General features: G+C 31.2%; 1 protein-coding gene across 1 annotated transcript; it reads left to right on the forward strand.

The window, feature by feature from the left end:
- The first annotated feature begins 486 nt into the window (after positions 1 to 486).
- On the forward strand, positions 487 to 18,450 carry LOC130895756 (5-aminolevulinate synthase, erythroid-specific, mitochondrial). The gene is made up of 8 exons (XM_057803300.1): positions 487 to 731; positions 794 to 948; positions 12,940 to 13,150; positions 13,598 to 13,782; positions 13,847 to 14,046; positions 14,586 to 14,763; positions 14,888 to 15,348; positions 18,210 to 18,450. Exons 2-8 carry the CDS (start codon positions 804 to 806, stop codon positions 18,333 to 18,335), a joined length of 1,506 nt encoding a protein of 501 aa, XP_057659283.1. The 5' UTR covers positions 487 to 731; positions 794 to 803; the 3' UTR covers positions 18,336 to 18,450.
- Positions 18,451 to 19,865: the final 1,415 nt, after the last annotated feature.

Genomic DNA, 19,865 nt, shown 5'->3' on the forward strand with positions numbered 1-19,865 from the left:
TCTATATTTGATATTAGTTTTTATTCATAAATTACCTTAAAAAAATTCTGTTTCAAATTTTGCGCATTTATCATTAAGCCTGATTCACATAAGTCTGTATTTATGCTGCCATATTTGAAAATAGGTTGCATAAAGTCAATTTTCCCTATAACTTAAAATTAATTCAATTATTATTTACTAAATATTCATTGTTTTCATTGACGCAGTTAATTCCAAATTAGGATGAATTGTATTCAAAGTAAAAAACATGGAATATTTTTAAATCACAGGCAAAATTGTTACCTACGCATAAATTATTAAGGTTTTTAACTTAGAAAGGGACAAAAGTTATGCTGAAAAAAATTAAATCTTATGAAAAGTATCCTAAATTAAATGGTCTAAGCCCTGCAGAGTATTTTACAATTTTTATGTATTTCTATTGTCTATAATGTAGGTAGAAGGTCTATTTACATCCTAAAATTATACTAGTCATTCCATCTAGTGAATGAGTGTATAAGCTTCTTGACCTTTGAACATTGACGTAAATTGTCATTGCTATAAAATTGAAGTAGAATAAGAAAGCATATAGTATATTTTTACATAAGATCTGAGGTCTTATTAGATGGTAATTGAAGAGTTGTCAATTTTGTGGAAGTGAAAGACACTGTGAAGGATTTGACCTACTAAATATATATACCCAACACCAACTCATCTCTTTCTTAATTTTTGCAGTATTCATTGAAAAACTGAAAGTAAGTACATAGATAATCAGAAAGTGAGGTTACGTAATTTATTTGGTTTCTGATTTTTTTAGAAAAACAAAAATGTCGTGCCCGTTTCTATCAAAATTAAGCCAAGCTTACTTGAAAAACTATGCATCTGTTCTGGTAAAAATGTATGGCAATCAGTGTCCAGTCATGTCAAGAAGTATGAATACTGTAGCAAATGATGTTGAAGTTAAAAGTCAAGGTGAAGTAGTTTAATATTAATGTTTTGGCAATAGATGTATGGTTGTTATTATTACATTTACTTGTTACATAAAAACCAATTCTCAATTAGATTATTGATGTACAATTAATATGTATGTGTATATTGAGAAACAACCAGATTTAAAAAATCTCAGTTCATAATTTGAGGAATTTGTGTTTATTGTTACTCGTAGGGGAACATTTCTATCAAATTTCAAAATATCCTCAGAGTAACTTATCATTTAACATTTGAAAAAACAAGATGGACTCAAATAGAACAAATCTTTATTTGTATTTAACAAAATATTTAGTCAACTATCCTGTTGAAAAGTGAATCCAGGTCCAAAGATTCAGATTTCTGGTAATATCAGTACCATGAAGAAGTCTCTAATGGCTTTTTTAAATATTATTTTGTCAATAGATTTTCTGGTACTTACTATCACAGTGTATGGTACTAGGCAATATATATTATTCCTCTAATCTGTTTACTTCAAATTGGTATACGTTCTACAAGAAATTTTACTATTGTTCTATTGTCTGATTTTTCAGTGTCTATTCCAATCTATTTTTCTTGAGTCAATACATTAGGTTTTAGTTTTAACAACAATATATTATGTACACATTGAGGTATTCTCCTTCACATAAAGCTTTTAACTTGTTTCTCTAGAATGTGGCAAAAATATTTTGAATTCATAAGTATCAATATCTTGACCTTTTTTTAAATATAGAAGGTTATAACTTGAGGCGTGTTACTCTAAAGTTTCACAAGAAAAAATAACAGGCACTATCATGGCAAGGTCAAAAGGGGAAATAGGAAGCATTGGATGAAAAATCATTGATCACATTACTTAATTTGAATACATTTTTAAAACCACCAATATCTAAATAGAATACAATTATTTACATAACAAATTGCCAATAATGAAAGTAAATCCCCTTCATAATTATAAGCTGAGAAACCCAATACATTAACATTGAGATTCTCTCATGTTTAAATGTTAAATTGTACTACACAGATGAATCAGCATTTTTTAAATGGGTTGTATTAAATTTTTTTTATTCCTAGTTATGTTTATATTTCATAATTATAGAGAATAACTTGAACTCAATCTTTTATTTTCTTAATTTTTAAATAATTTTAGATTTAGAATTTAATTTAATGATCACCAACATATAATTTTTATTACTTGTTATCATCAATTTCATACATAATTAGTAAAGATAAAAACAAGAAATAAAATGAAAGGGGGGTAAGGGGGGTGAAGTCACTGACCGTTATTTTTCTATATTTATAATAATCCTCTTGTTGCATAAATTTGTAGCCATTTCGATTTTCTGTTGAATTTTTATTCTACGTTCTTTATTAAACCTTTCATATTTTTTCTTGTAATTTACTGCAGTTATTCTTCTATTCTATTTCCATTGCTCATGAATATTATCTTTTTCTCCAGTATTTTGTAGCGGTTTTATTACTTCTTTTCTGTATATGTAATTACTTCATAAAACATGGAATATTTTTATTTGCTTATATGTCCTTCTCCCTTCAATAAAGTATTTCTTGTAGTGCCAATTGTCTTTCACTGGTCGATGACTGATTTGGAATTTGACTGGTGAATAAAGCTAATTGCAACTAGGAATGTCAACCATGCTGAAATTTTGGAGGATATTACTAAAGAGATGTTGGACTAACAGTCATATTAGCACTACAAGAAATACTGTATTGAAGAGAGAAGGACATATAAGCAAATAAAAATATGCCATGTTTTATGAAGTAATGAGGTATACAGAAAAGAAGTGATAAAGTAGTTACAAAATACTGAAGACAAAGATAATATTTATGAGCAATGGAGATAGATTAATAGAAAAATAACTACAGGAAATTACAAGAGAAAAATGAAAGGCTTAATAAAGAATGTAGAATAAAAATTCAACAGAAAATTAAAATGACTACAAATTTATTCAATAAGCAGATTATCATAAATATAGAAAAATAATTTTAATAAAAATAAAGATAATAAAAAGGTTGCATGGAAGTATGGACACCTCAAGGAATAATGAAAATTATGTAAAATCAAACCATTATACAAAAGGAACAAAACTGGAAAATGACTATAATAAATGTTAAAGACAAAGATTGGAGTCTGGATTTCAACAATTGATAGATGGGAATAATGTTGAGCCTACAGATAATTGTTACAATGTTACAATATATTTGAAAACCTGGGAAGAATATGGGAACTAAAAAAATGCTGGAGGAGTGGCTTATTTGAATGATTATACTAATGATGAAGGAAGGAAATTATTACATAAGTAATAGTTCCGGAGGAATAAACAAAAGTGTAAAAGAAGTAGTTGAGAATACCAAAAAGGTTTTCCACATACTATATATAAAGTATTTGTTAAAATATTATGATTATAATATTGTCCGAATTATGTACCAAGAATTATTTACATTGTGAAAAGGACATTCATATGGGATATAGAGCAACTAAAAGTACGACAAAAAATAAGTCTATTGACATAGATGATATTCAAAGATTATAAGGCGAGTGTAATGATAAGAGATCTGTGGAATTTTAAAAATGTTTTAGCATTTTAAAGATGTGTGATATCTTGAAGAAAAATTTGAAACAATCATAAAACAGCTGGGAAAAAGAGAGTTGAGAAAAAATCCGGACAGGTCAAAATATATAGAAATTAAAAAAAAGGGAGCTTACCAACGAGAAATACTGAAGATAAATGGAACCAGCTTTGAAGTCAGAAACGTCAAGCAGAGTATAGGGCATATAGTACTTATAAAAGATGTATATATATATATATATATATATATATATATATATATATATATATATATATATATATATATATATCAGATCTGCTGATTTGATTGACATTTGACTGCCTATCAATTCAAAAGTAATTATATTTTTCCCTATAATTGCAACTTACATGTAATGAAAATAGCACCAAACCGATACAGTTGCAAGTGCGAGTTATTGTATGTATCAAGTCAGATATGTTTAATCTGTGTATGCTTCTGATCAAGATATTGATATTGAGTCATAATATATATGACATATTTTCTGTGATTAGAATAAACATGTCAACATAATGGAAGGATTATGTATTGCAATTATATTGATATGATTTATAATAAAAAGGAACACAGAAATAGACTATTTATTGCAGTGGCTATTGAAAGATGTCCCATTTTTGGATAAAGATGGAGAGAAAAGAAGTTTAAGTGTTACTTAGACATTGTTTTTTAAGCTGATAAATAATTAAAGAAATCGACTAAAAATTACATAAATATTATGTTTCGTCCTATTGAATTATTTGCAGATAGCTCTCTACTAAAAGTGGTACCTAGTGACCACAAAATAAAAGTACGTGAGGTAGCTAATGAAGCGAATATTCGAACCGAACGGTTAAGCAATATTTTTCATAAATGTTACATAATATGAGGGTTGTTATTACAGTTTTAAGATAGACAAATAAAATATTTATGACAGGATTTGGCTTTATTGTTTTTCAAAATATTCTCCATTAAGATCAAAACACTTTTACATGCGTTTGAACCAATTGTCGAAGCATTTTTTCCATTCCGATTCTTCCAAAACATGTGATTTAAACACATCAACCGCTTCTTCAAGTGTAGACCTGGACCTCGCAATTTATTTTTGATCTGCGGAAATGAGTAATAATTAGGTGCTAACCAAAGACTGTACGGCCCATTGAACCGATGTTATGACTGTTCAAAAACGATTTTGTGAACTGATGTGTGAGAGCTCGCATTGTCGCACACTTTTGGAAAAGTGCTTCGTGCACGAACAACTATTCCTAGATTTGGCTCGTCTTAAAAGAGCCATATAGTCGATTGTTGATAGTTTCGGGTTCATATGCGATTGAGCGGTATCCAACGCGAACAATCTTTTTAACAGCCAAATGTTCATGCAATATTGAGTGTATGCGATTGGAACTAATGCTCAAGTATGCCTCAATCTCACAGTACGTCACATGATGATCTTGCAGTATCAGTTTACGCACAGTATTTTGGACGACCTTTTCGAAATTCATCCTTTAGCGAAGTGCGACCGCGATTTAATTCAGAAAACCAACGAAATACGATTGTGCTTCATCACCAAAAATCGAAGCAAGTTGATCGGAATACTGCTGTTGGTTTAATCTACGCCGAAAGTAATAGAAAATCATCGCACGAAAAATGTTCGCGATTTAATTCTTGTATAATAACATGTTCTGAGCACGTTTATCATTAAAAATGTCAAACTTTCTGATAATGATGATGTCAGATTTCACATATTCATATCAGTGTTGCCGTATCTCAAATCTTAAGTAGCAACCCCTATCTGCAACGATTCCCTAATACTTTCTTGCATTCAAAATTAACAATTAACAAGAATGATCGAATATGCCACAGTAGATCAAAATTGGATACAGCAGACATCAGAAATAAAAATACAGTAAAAAACAATGAATTTCACTTGAGAAACGTGCTTTCAAGAAAGCAAATATTGTTATTTCAGTCAATAAAGCCATGACCACAATATTTTGGGATTATTTGTGGAAGACAATCGCTTTATTCCATCACGACTACGCGCTTGTTCATTAGTCCGATATTATTACAGAAAATTCGCTGAACTACATTACGATTTATCGCTAATTCAACCATATTCACCTTTCTTTCTATGATTAAAAAAGGCTTGGCGGAAAGCGAAAGCGATATCAAACAAATGAAGACGTAGTAGCAGAAAGAAACGACAAATACAAAATCAATGCACCATCTTTTATGAGGTATACAGTGTTTGTTTGAATAATGGTATTTTTTATGTGGAAGATAAAACCTAGTATTGCACAATTTTATAATTATTTTTCTTTATTATAAAATATATCACATTTTTTTCGTACTATTTATCCCGTTTTATTAATTATCACCATATCATTATATCATGCTTCCTTTATAGTTTGATAATGCTTATCAAAAAATACATTCCTTCATAATTATTAAAAAAATTATAAATAATTTTGTCCCGACAGCTTTTACGATAACATGACACTGAAGGTTGAATTTTCATAAACTTATAGGTTTTTTATTTATAAATCTTATTTTAAATCTTTTCTAACCTACGATTTGAAATGATAAACGCTGGCGCTGATAAATAAATCAACGTTGCTGTATTTCCAGGCAGACATCTATCGAATTGCCACCGAGATCCTCAAATTTCCATCTTTGGACAACTTTTTATCGGGATACTTGAAAAGTAGTTTCCAACATTAAACCGACAAATTTTGAGTTGCTAAAAGTATAGATAACAGTCAATAGATAAAACATGAACATTTGCTTGATTAAAATAATTAAGTTCAATTATTTCATTAAATTTTTTTTTCACAACTTTATTATAAACATATGGAATCGAGAATGTTAATAGTTTTGATGACATAGGGATAACAATTAACAACATAATGAAGAAACAAACGAAAGAGAAAAAAGGATATAAAAAAATATACGAATATACAGAACGTTAAAGAGGTCAACAATAAGGATAATGAGACCATCAGGATTTTATCCACCAGGATTTTATGATTGCGAATCCTGGATACTACACAAAATACGCACAAAATATGGGAGAGATAAATACTGAGAAAAATATATAGAGGCAAAAGATAGACCATATTTATATAATAATGTCTCAACAAACTTTAAACTTGTACAACGTACCAATTTTACTGGTATTGAAACTTATAGGCCATGCTAAAATATCTCTGACGAAATTCTTAAAAAAAATCTATACTTTCATAACATGAAAAAATACCATTGGGCAAAAATTACAACATAGGAAGTATTATTACCAATATGCACTATTAGTTTATGCTTTTACGAAGATAAGAGACATAGTTGCAACCATCGTGGCATGACCTCAGGCTTCAAATTTTTTTGGCTAGAAACTGATATCCAAAAATCACTTTTCAAGATACCTGACGGAAAATGATTTGAAAGAATTCAATACCTAATTCATTCATGCTTTTGAAGTAGAATCGTTGTCACGTTGAATAACTACTGGTGTTGTATGCGGTATATTTGCATGTGTAACATGCGAAACATATAAGGTACTCTCGAACAGGGCTTATTTAATAGTTTTGTGGGCTGTCAACCCCACCGTACTTGATAACATGATGCGTATAAAACCAAGTTCCAACCTTTTATTTCACGCAAATATTTAACGATTCGCGGAGATTCTACTATTATCATCTCAACATTCAACTTCTTATATTTAAATAAAATTTTTATCAAATGCAAAGATTGTCATATGTAGGGTCATTGCAATGTTCGTGTAAACTGTAGTTTAATCATACATTTACTTATGTTGGAAATGAGAAATCACAAAAGTCACAAATATCGTTTTGGTACTGTCGACGAGTGAATCAAATGTAACAAATGTCCTCCACTATATACGAGGATATATTAAAAATATCTTAGTCTACTATAGAACCAAACAAAATTTTAAAATGTCAAAATATTTTATTTCTCAACATATTCTCCTCTTAATTGGATACATTTATTACAGCGAACCTGCAGCGTCTCTAGACCTTTCAAAAAAATGTTTCTTCTTGATCTGCAAACCAGACCTCCACAGCTTTTATTACCTCCTCGTTGGAAGAAAATTTACCAGCAGATTTTTGAACACGAAACTTCTTAGGTGTTGGAGAACCAGAATGTCGCCATTCTATCGATTGTTACTTTGTTTCTGGATCGTAGAAATGTACCCAAGTCCCATCCCTACTAACAATTCGGTGTAAAAAGTCTACATGGTTTTTAAATCTAGCAGAGATCGAACGCAATGCTTTTACCCTTGCACGCTTTTGGTCAACATTCAAACATCTGGGGATCCATTTTGCAGTAATTTTTCTCATGTCTAAATTGACGTGAGCTATATGATGAACGCGTTCGTATGAAATATTCAGTGCTTCAGATATCCGTTTTAGCTCAATTCAACGGTGATAACTGCATCGATATTTTCGGGACTGACACAGAAACTGGCCTTCCCGATCGGTCATAATCTTCAATGGAAAATTTACCTCTTTTGAAGCTTGTAGTCCAATTTTTCACGGTCGCATACGAAGGACATTGATCACCAAGGGTATTAAGCATATCTTCGTAAATCTGCTCACCTCTTAACCCTTTTAAATACAGGTACTTGATGATAGCTCGATACTCCAATTTTTTGATTTTCAAAATTTCGGTGGACATCTTTTTTCTTTTAATTTATTGCGTAACTTTGATTTACTTTTTTGACGTCAAACTTCACACTGACACTTCTAATAAGTTATTGTTCGTTGCTATGGTAACGCAATATTTTGTTTATGCATGGAACTGGTCTAGGCTAACTAGATATCAATACATCCTCGTATTTGGAGGGCAACCAGGTAATCGTAAAATCTAATATCTGAAGGCTATCTTTAATTCTAAACGAGTTTTTTCAAAAATAGGACGACCTTAGCATCCAGAACAAATTTTATATATTCATCTTGTTCAAAAGTGATAACGTAACTTAGCATTAACATAATTTTTTCACATAAAAACTGACTCATAAAATGAGTTTAATCTCAAACAATTGTTAAACAGAGTACTCGAAAAAGAAAAAAAGTGTTGCTTTTTTGGCTCAGGTTTCAGCATTTTTGTGTACAATTAAATTGGTTCGTATATATTATTAATTTAATCATTGAAAATGATTTCTTTCAATACTAGCAAATAATTATTACACTAACAAATCTACTGAAAATAAATTATGTATATATTTGAATTTAACACAGTGATAATGATGAGAAAAATTTCATCATTCATTTTACTTATACAGTTAGTTGACCAACCGACATGGTTTGTGTCAGTGAAAAATATTTAATTAGGCAACTTCTATATTAGTACAAGCTTCAAAATTATCTTAAGTGAATCGGTAATTTCAGAAAAACCTCATATGCCAATAAGTGAACTTCGGGAAAAAGAAAAAAATCGCAGCCGGCTCAAAAATTAACATAATATATCTTTTGAATTTTTTCTTATGTTTTTACAGGTATAATATGAATGGTAAACAATTCAAATTATTAATAAAAATCAGTATTTTCCAAACATTATTCTAAAAACAGTTCAATGTCATCCATATCGATAGTTGATAATTTTTTGAATAATATTCACCAGCCATGTCTGTAGATGTACAGGCTTCGACTATTTTGTTATCACTGATTTTGTGGATATTGATAGGTACAAATTTTTGAGTGTAGTTACTGATTTTTGGTAGGTCTGGTAAAGAAGTTCCCGGTTTTTAAATGAAGTTTTCTACTTTAACTTGGCCTATGTATTTATTGGAGTAATGAAACTCTAAAGTAATTGAAATGTTGAATTTTATTTTGTTTTCCTTTGGGATGTTTCTTGCTTGAATCTCCCTAGATGTTACATTTTTTGATAAAACTCATCACTTCATCAATACTTTATTTCTTCATATTCTACTATTTCCACCTGGAAATTTACATTACATTATAGTCGCGGTTACACGAAATGTACGAATGACCTAGAATAGGAAAATAGTGACGAATACAGTCGAATCGGCCAGTTTCTCTTAGGGCAATAAAATTCAGCACAATCATAATGCTTCAAAATGTTGGCTAAAATGGACAGAAAGTTTTTCTCAAATGACTGATCAAGTGAGGTAATATGCACAGAGTTGATCATTTTTCTAATAGTTTTAAACGCCTTGTTACACCTTTATAAAGTATTTTATTTTGGTAGCTTTGGTCAAAGTAGATTTCTCGGAAAGAAGAGTTTACTGAACAAAAGAGAACAATGGTATTGTGAAATTATTTAGAAATTTTAGAAAATATATTTAATAAACTTGCCTTTCATAAATGATTAAAAATTTAACAATATATATATATATATATATATATATACTTTGAGACTTAAGTACCGTTTTGGAATAAAAACACAACTAAATCTTTAACAAAAACCATTTATTTATTCGAAAAAATACACTTTAACATGTTTCCCATTTCCCTGTATTTTCGACTTCATTATATTGAAAAAATCGTCTTATTTGTTTCGATAATATAAAAAAATACACAAATCTAATCTTTCAAGTATCTTAAACTGTCTAGTCACACTATAAAACTTTCAATTTAGTATGAATTTTATCAATACTGATGTCGTCAAGTATATTTTTATCAGTTAAAGTGAGTCTCACAATTTTGAATTGTGATTATAATTTTTATTTTGAATAAAGTTTAGAAAAATATTTCAAGTGAATAATTGGAAAGTTCAGAAACTCGACGATCTTTCGCTCTAAAATGGAAATTAAATTAAAAATTAATATTTCATTTGATTGATTGGATTTACAAATAAATTGTATCTTTGTAGTGAATGGGGCAATTCTATTTTGTATTATAATTTTTGTCACGTAGTGATTTGTTTAAAATATACTGACGCTCATACCTTGTTAATTAAATTCAAATGTTCACATCTATTTTTTCACAGACGTTAACAGAAATTTATCATGTATTTGCGTTGCGAGATTGTTTTCATAGATAATAGGCCAGTCAAAACGAACATAAAAATCGCAAACTAACGGCTATTTCTGATTTTTACCAAACTTTAAGGCTTTTCGAAACTATCCTGGGTCAGATTCTTATCCAGAACGGAATATCGATCACAGTTTCCGAACATCGCGTTCAATTTTCAGTGCAAATTCCAAATTTAAAACATGATATGCAAGAACTTTTCATATTCATTACATTCCTGCGTTATTTTTATGTTGAAATGCTGAAAAGTGAAAAAACCGCATACCTCATTATTCTATAAATTATGCTGCTCATGTAAATCAATAGTAGACAACCATATAAGAGGAATAATAATTTTTAATGTTGAAAAAACCATAGATTAATGAAACAACCCATCAGCTGATCGCATTTACTCACTGGTCTACAAGGGTAGATATAACATATGACTACGACCCTATTAACTCCATCTGTTTCCTTAAAACAATGAACGTGATCCAGGTTAGTTTCCGAAAATTCAAATCATGATCGGATTAACCCGATCAAAGTTAACGAAGAAAATATATTATTTATATAGATACTAAGACTTTCTAATAGTTAGCTGAAAAATACGATTATGGCTACTACCGTAAAATGTATTATATTTAAAATTATTGAAAAATGGTGTGAGATAATAGTTAAAAAGTAACTGAACATAGTGATACCATAAAGTGTGAGCGTTTTAATTTTTATACTAAGTCAATAACGTAAGCCACAATTTTCGAGACAGAACTCCGCCCTGCGGGTAGTTCCTGGCTGCTACAATCTCGACAACTGCGCTGTTCGATTCAACAGACATTCGACGTTGCTCTTACCCATCTTTTGAGAAAGAGTTCTGTGCCACGTTTCTCAAGTGCCCGACAGATAACATAAGGAGTATTGTCAAATGTCCCTTCAATGTCAAGTTATTCCGCCAGACAGAATTTTCCACAGCTCCATATGGATTTGCCGGTATAGTAGGCATATTGTTGGGCATGTAATGATCTTTCGACCAACCAGGTGAGGAGCAAATATTTCCAGTGCCTATTATAGGAGACAGGGATACATGCCATCCCAACCTGGTGATATGTATAGCCGTCATCCGGAATTGATATTGAGCTTACGTTATTACTTTCATTCCTAGCTAGAGTCGCGCCGCCAGGGATATCTTCCTCCAGCTTTGTCTTTTGGAATCCCTCTTTTAAAATTTTTTAATGTCACCTTTGAGCGTCTTGGAGCGCCTACCAGTCAGTATATAATTTCGGACGCTCGTCGCAAGAGCCCGAGAGTAATTCTTCGATGATCCTTCGTATGGTGTTTCCAGGGGTTATAAGAATCAACAAATTCTCGTTTAACTAGACAGCTACCTCCGAATGCCTCGGTGGTTGCGATTTTCAATTTTATAACATTAAGTCTTGTTGGCATATCCACTAGGTAATCAGTGAGCTCTCCTCAAAAGAGTTTCCAGCTTAGGGTTTCCGAAGAACGCGTTACGTGATCGGTGTCCTTATTCAGCTCGAAAAGAATGTGTTGGTGGCTCGACTTTGTTGCCTCCAACGACAGCCTCCACGAGCTAAACAGGTTAACTTCATTTATGGAGCAGATGGATTGCAAAAGTACGTGGGGACACTTCGTGGTTAAAATACAAGCGTGTGGGTTATATGAGTCTATTATACAGAACGACATGCCGCAGCAGTTGAAGCCTTTCCGTTCTGTAAAACCTGTAAAAATATCATTTGCATACTGGTAAAACGAATGAAACCGTAAGATGCCGACGATGATGTCTTTCACCTTGGATTGAGCCTATGAAAATGAGCCGTCCTTTGCATCAGCTTTCCTACTAGTGCCCACGTAGGCGAGCCGCAGAAGGACGGTTGCTAAGCCACCTCATCAACGTCAAGAATTAACGGCTCCTTGAGGTGTCCTAGTCAGGATAATGGAAATTATTGTATTCTGTATCGAGTCCACTTTAATATATTTGGGTCGATTCCTGTAAAACCTGCAGAAGACGATCATGGCCTGAGATCTTTTGAACAAATTTGATTTATCTGTTGAAACACTGACAACCTCATTTTTAAAATTCAATTTTCTTGAAAAACTTCAAACACTTTACTTATTGTAGTACCGTAATAAGCAGTATTCGGAGAACAGGGGAAGAAAATCAACAACTTATAAGTAGTAATTTAAAATATAGACTTTTTAAATTCATTTTAATGGGCTCGCATAAATATATATTTTTTATCATTTCATTAAGAAGTGGGTATCTAGGTACTAAGAAAATATTATCTAGCAATCTTCAGCTGATACAATCTGAAAATGGAATCTATCATAACATACATAGAAAATCTCAACTTGGTAACTTAATCTTGATTTCTTGATTTTTTACTTAAACATCTTATATATTTTTTTGTAGATGATGTATTTGCCTACGACGAGTTTTTCCATCAACAGATAATGAAAAAGAAGAAGGAACATTCCTATAGAATCTTCAAAAAGGTGAATAGATTAGCTGGAGATTTTCCTAAAGCTGTCGAGCATTCTTGGGGACAGGCTCCGATTACCGTTTGGTGTTCCAACGACTATTTAGGAATGTCCTCTCATCCCGAAGTCAAAGCTGCAGTGAGGTTTGTAAAGTGTATGTGAATAGTTTTAAACACATCTGAAAACTTCCTCGCCACACCTGAATTAAAACATTCGTCATTATGCTACATGAACCAACGTATCTGTTGAAATGTAATGTAGTAGTTGCAGCAAATTATATTTTTGAACCAAATAAAGAACTTTTGCTATTAAATGAAACTTTATTCTTATGCTTATTAGCAGAAGTTATTTCAATTATTCTTCTGATTCTCATACTTTCCACATGACTATTGGGATATAATAGAACTAAGACCAAACGTTAGGATCTTGATTTTTAGATTGCAGGCAGTATATGTTGGCAGATCAAATCAGTAGTAACATTGATAAAATGGTGATTTCTAATTTAGACGAAGTACTAGGAATAAGTGGAATAATTTATTGATTTGGTGTCATTTTCAAGGCATGTTTATCAGTTTTCTTAAATTTTTTAGGGATGCTCTTGAGAAATATGGAACAGGAGCGGGTGGGACTCGTAACATTTCAGGAAATTCTACATTACATGAACAACTTGAATTTAAGCTTGCTAGATTACATGATAAAGAAGCTGCCTTACTATTCACCTCTTGCTTTGTTGCAAATGATTCGACTTTATACACGTTGGCCAAAGTATTACCAGGTGGGTATTTATGTCTAGGATCCCAAGAGAAGAATAATCAGTTTGTATATATTTGATATTTTAGGTTGTCATATATTTTCCGATTCTGGGAACCATGCGTCAATGATCCAAGGTATACGAAACAGCCGAGTACCAAAACATATCTTCAGACACAATGACCCAGCACATTTGGAAGAGTTACTTCAAAAAGTGGATATAAATGTTCCGAAAATAGTAGCTTTTGAAACAGTACATTCCATGTCTGGGGCTGTGTGTCCGTTAGAGGTATGTAAACAATTGATCTTATTGATTTTTAAAACATTTTCCTTTGTTACATTTCTTTTTTTATGAAAAACCTAGAAATAAAGTCTTTTTTAGATTCTGGTTAATGTTGATTAGATAACTGGCCAGATAAACTTGACTCCCTCTTTATTTTCTATCAACAATAGAAACTAATTTTCAAATTAACTGGTTTCATCAAAAGCATTTTCATTTTAGTTTTTAGCTGGTTAGTTCACTTTTAAGTATATGAGGTCTCGCCATTTCAACTTATATTTCTGGAATTGTATCCCCAATGAAATTTTTGGTGCTGTATATAAAATAAGTTACATATCTATATAATTGTGATATAATTGGTATTGTTTCTTCTATTAAACTTACGCAGCCATCAATGTGATCTTTATGTCTGCAGGTGTATATCTATTGAGTTGTTCTTAATGAATTAAGTGTTATTAACACTAGTGGGTCGTGGAGGATCTGAATACATAATGTAACGCTTTGTAGTAATATTAGTCAATTTGTATAGATTCATAAACTTGTTTTAGGAATTGTGCGATATTTCCCACAAATATGGAGCTTTAACTTTTGTAGACGAAGTTCATGCTGTTGGATTGTATGGTGAACATGGTGCTGGAATCGGTGAAAGAGATCATGTCATGCATAAAATGGACATGATATCAGGAACTTTAGGAAAGGCATTTGGAAATGTTGGAGGTTATGTAGGTGAGTTTAGAAACATCAGCTTATCTAAAAAATTGCTCATCTGAATGATTTTTTACTGATATATGTAAACACAAATGATTTTAGTCGTTTTTATACATCATTCTAATTATCAATCATTTTTTAGCTAGTAATTCTCTGTTGATTGATATGGTTAGATCTTACGCGGCGGGCTTTATATTTACAACTTCATTGCCACCTACAGTACTAGCAGGTGCTAGTAAATCTATAGAAATTTTGAGCTCCGACGAAGGTAGACAACTTCGAGAAAAACATCAAGCCAATGTGAAATACCTCAGGAATTCACTGTTAAATAACGGTTTCCCTGTGGAACACACTCCAAGTCATATCATTCCAATAAAAATAGGAAATCCTCTACAATGTGGTGCTGTCTGTGATACTTTGCTCAAAGAAAAAGGTCATTATATCCAAGCTATTAACTACCCTACGGTAGCTAGAGGAGAGGAGAAATTGAGATTGGCACCAACACCACATCATTCCAAACATCTAATGGACACATTAGTCAACGATTTGAAAGATGTATGGTTAGATCTGGAGCTTCCCTTAACTGGAAAACCCTGTGGGAAGGTAATTTAGAAAGTTTGTTGATAATTATTTTGAGAATTTCCAATGAAATCACAAATTAATCTGTGTGGTGAACTTGAATGGTTATGAATATTATTAAATCTTGATTATTGAATTATATAGTAATTGAATTGATTTTCTATTGTTCTTTGTTTATACATCTTGTATCACGTATTATTAGGGATCAAAATGGAGTCTGTGTTTACAATAAAAATTTGTGTTGGCTCTTTAATATTATAAATGGTATTTCAAAAATCCCATATTTGGTAAAGTTAATAACCTCTCTATACTTCTGATCTGCATTCGTTTACCGGATTTTGTATGATATTATAAATATTACTGCATCCCAATCTAATGAAAACTATAGAAATACGAGGTTTGTAGTTGAAAACATATCTTCATCCGCACTGGTGTTATTCTTTATCATCCAGTGATTGACATCCGTCAAATTAGTCTCCAGTTAATTGAATAACCCGTTCCCAGAAATATTTGAACTTCTTGAAGCAATCCTGGAACCGGAGTACTATGACCAACATATTTAATCTGACAAAGAACCAAATATTACTGGGAGCCATGTTAGGAGAATGGAAAAAATGAACAACTTGGTGCTCTGTTGAATATTGCTGCATATAGCTCGATGAGTGTACTGATCTATTGTCGTAGTAAAGCAGTCAATCACCTTCTGTTCAAAGCTGTGACCATTTTTTAACAGTGTCACTCAATGTATTCAATAAGTTAATGGAATAATTTTTGGTGATCATGTGACCTCTTCGAGCATATTTATGGTAAACAATATCTTTGAATTTGAAGAAAAAAGTCAACATCGTCTTCACTTTTCTCGGACTTTGATGTGCTCTTTTTGGCCTTTTCCATTCATTTTGTACTAACGAAAAAAAATCTAAATTAACGAATGCCTTTAATGAACTAACACCTCCTGTCAGTTAAGGTGCCTATGGCGCATAGAGGTTTCCGGAAGTTTTGATGCGAAAATATAAAGGAAGGTTCAATATATTTGGCACAAACCTCTTACTACGTATCTTATGACAATTTTATTACATATTTGAAGAAATGTATAGTAAAACTTACTAAATTTTTTATAGTCCACTTGTTTTAACCTACAATTTTCAGTTCATTTCCCTTTCCTTTGATTTTTACAGCATCTAATAATATGTGGTACCGTAAAACTATTTTTTTTTCAATTTGTAGTCAACTGCTTTACCATAGTGCTTTTAGAAATAGAAGAATTTTACTCATAGTTATTGTATGATCAAGATTATTTCTGATACTTGAAAACCATACACAAATATATGTATAATTGATAAATCGAAGGGAAAAAGTTTTTATCAGTATTGAGAATTCATCTAATTCAGCAACTGCAAATGTACTGATTTAACATACCTTCAGATTAATTATTTGATGAAAAAATATGAACTTGTTGGGGAATTGATGGTGTTAATTCTATCATATAAATTTTTATTATTATTATTTTACCAACTTCCTACCATCAACTATTTTCAATGTATTGTCTCGCTAGGGATAACGGTTATTTTTTGAAATTGTTTATTCATGTAGAATTGCTTAATTTGCTAACCATCATAACTCTTGAAATTAGCCTGAATTCACCACTATATCCCTGAATCGGAAAAATTGTTAAGACAGTGGATTGACAAGGGTGAATCTGCTCCCAAAAAGGTAAAAACGGCCGGAAAAGTTATTTCTCTTGACTAACATTGATAAGGTAAATGGAGAAATTGCAAAAAGCGACCGTATTTGAAGAAGAAGAAAGTGCTTTGCCATTAGAATTCATCTTCTCACACTTCGGTGATCGCCATATCTAAAATTCTTGAATTACACTTCGAACTAGTTGAACTAACCTTATTTCCTAGATCTAGCCTCCATCGGCCTTTTCTTGTTACCTAACCTTTCACTTGCAGGAGAGATATTTTCAACAGACGAGGACGTTACCGCATACATAAACGCCAATTTTGCGGAAGCGTCCTTTACCGGAAGGAACTTTTAGAATTATTTTTCCTCCATTACATAATTTTATTTTCCTCCACCAATGCACTTTTCTGTTATTTCAGACAGTGAATGTTATCAATCACGAAATTCTTTTGTATTGCATATTTTTGGTAATGAAGTGTTAACTAGCTTTGGTATCATTAGTTACGGCAATTTTATTTCTACAATGAATATTCAACCTTATATGTTTGTATGTTCAAAACAATTATTCTTACTCTTCTGTTTATAATTCTTATTTTCTTGTGTTGTCAAAGACCCCCTTTTATGACAATAGGACAACAAAAATTATTGTTTAACCACATATTTCCACCTCTGCTAACACCCATTTGCCCAAGCAACCCATCTTTATAATCTATAAACAATTCAAGAATTTGAGAAGTAATGGAAAAAGTACACTGTACAATTCTTGATACAAACGCGACTAATATTAATAGTAAATACTGTATACCCTCTGCATATGTTTTTTTTATAATAATACATATTTTGTACTAATAATAGAATAGGTGTGCTGTTAAATACAAGACAGCAAAAAAATAAATATACCCACTCTACTTTATTTGGTTACTCATTTATTTTTGGAATGTATTTAACAATATTAATTTTAGAATATTAGCTCAGTTATTATAAGTTTGAGTTATAATTCTCATTTGCTTCAAATATCAACAACCACCTTAGAAAAATTTCTAAATTTGTTCTAAGAAAAAAGCTTAATTATTTTTTATGCGAATTTCAAAATGAAAAGTACATTTTTAATTAATTTATGCGAATTTCAAATTTTCACTTATCACTAATCAAGAACTGTGGAAAAACTGTTATTTTAAATGTTTCTGATTAATTTTTAGCACTGCCAGTTTTGTCAAAAGCCACTTCTGTTTGATTACTATGAGTCAAGAAATAATAGAAGCTGTGCGCAAAATACTCTCTGTGATATACCCAACTGTCCTCAGCTAGTGGCCATTACCATATAATGTGATTTACATAAAAACACATGTTAGGTGTTGGATATTCTTGGTGTTTAATATGTTCGTGTTTATTTACACATTGAAAAATATACATACATAAATAAAAAGTATTTAATACTAATTTATGTTTAACTCTCTCTTTTCCCTAACGACATTTCTGTGTTAAAACGTGCAATATTCATTGCGTGAAACATTCATTCAGTGGTACACATTTGCAGCATAAATTATATAGCAACCTTTGTAGTTAGGCAGATTTCCATTAATAAAATGAATACGTTTTACTGAACACATTGTTTACATTACCACTACATCAACTCTGTCTAACTTGGTTATCGAAACGCGCGTCAGACAAAGTAATTGTAAGTGTTTATAGTATAGTGGTAGTGTAAACAGTGTGATCAGTATGAATATCACAAACAGTTCCAGAAAGTCCAACTTAGATGAATAATTTCTGCATATTTGTTGCAGTATGAGCAGACTATTTTTTATTCAAAACGAAGGTATAGATGCGGATTCATTAAATTAGTACAATTTGTATAATGAATGAAGAACAAGGGACAATTTTGAATTACAAAATGTCGCAAACCATGATTTCACCTTTGTTTCATTACACATAAATTGTGTTTGTAGAAAAACCTTCACAATTAAATATAGTTTGAAAAAACTAAAAAATATGCTTTTAAAGGACATCGATCTAAAAAGTTAGAAATTATTTTTAAAATAAGCTTATAAAATAATGAATGAAAAATACTACTATTATTGTGGAAAAAAGCGAACGAGAAATATGAAACAAAGCGCCCTATGCTTTTTTTAAATAATACTATTATTTTTCATTAATTATCGTTTTAAGCTTATTTTAGAAATTATTTTTAACTTTTTAGTTTGATGTGCTATATTTGATATACCTACATCTCGTCGTTGGTGAGGTTGTCGAAATGCTTAGTTTCCAACACGGAAATCGGAGGTTCGAATCCTTTATCCAATAAAATTTTTATTAAATAAGCTACGTGCTCTTAGTCCAAAGGAGAGTTACAAACAAACCTACATACAAGTGAAGCTAATATAAGTGTGTTGAAAAAGGATAACTGCAAAAAATAAATGATATATACATACTTCAAGCCGAAAGCTGAAACATTTATTTATTTATTGTTTATTACATATTTGTAATTGAAATGAATATTATAGCAACAATATACATCAGTGTTTAATTTGATTAGTTAAGACCAGGAATATTAGCCTTGTTAGATTCCTATAGTTCATACGTCATATGTTTGAGGTAAGGTGTTTTTTTTTATATTTTTTTTATAAAAAAGTACACTAAGATATTCGGAATTTCTAAAAAACCATAGACCCCTAATCAAATTTCAAGGACTTCAAAGAGTCAGAGTGGACACAGTTATTGAGCTTGGCACAATTAATGTGAAACGTGATCAAAATATGAATTACGAGGGTTATCTGAATGAGTCTGATGTTTTACGTCGATGAAATCTGGATCCACCACAAGACTCCTGAATTCTTCCGAAAAAGGCAAAGACG

Source organism: Diorhabda carinulata, chromosome 1, assembly GCF_026250575.1.
Source record: "Diorhabda carinulata isolate Delta chromosome 1, icDioCari1.1, whole genome shotgun sequence".
Lineage (NCBI taxonomy): Eukaryota > Metazoa > Arthropoda > Insecta > Coleoptera > Chrysomelidae > Diorhabda > Diorhabda carinulata.

Coding starts and splice junctions, on each gene's coding strand:
- LOC130895756 (XM_057803300.1), top strand. CDS start 804: ATGTCGTGCCCGTTTCTATCAAAATTAAGCCAAGCTTACTTGAAAAAC. Junction 949..12,939: donor TGTTGAAGTTAAAAGTCAAG/GTGAAGTAGTTT, acceptor ATTTTTTTGTAG/ATGATGTATTTGCCTACGAC. Junction 13,783..13,846: donor GTTGGCCAAAGTATTACCAG/GTGGGTATTTAT, acceptor TTGATATTTTAG/GTTGTCATATATTTTCCGAT.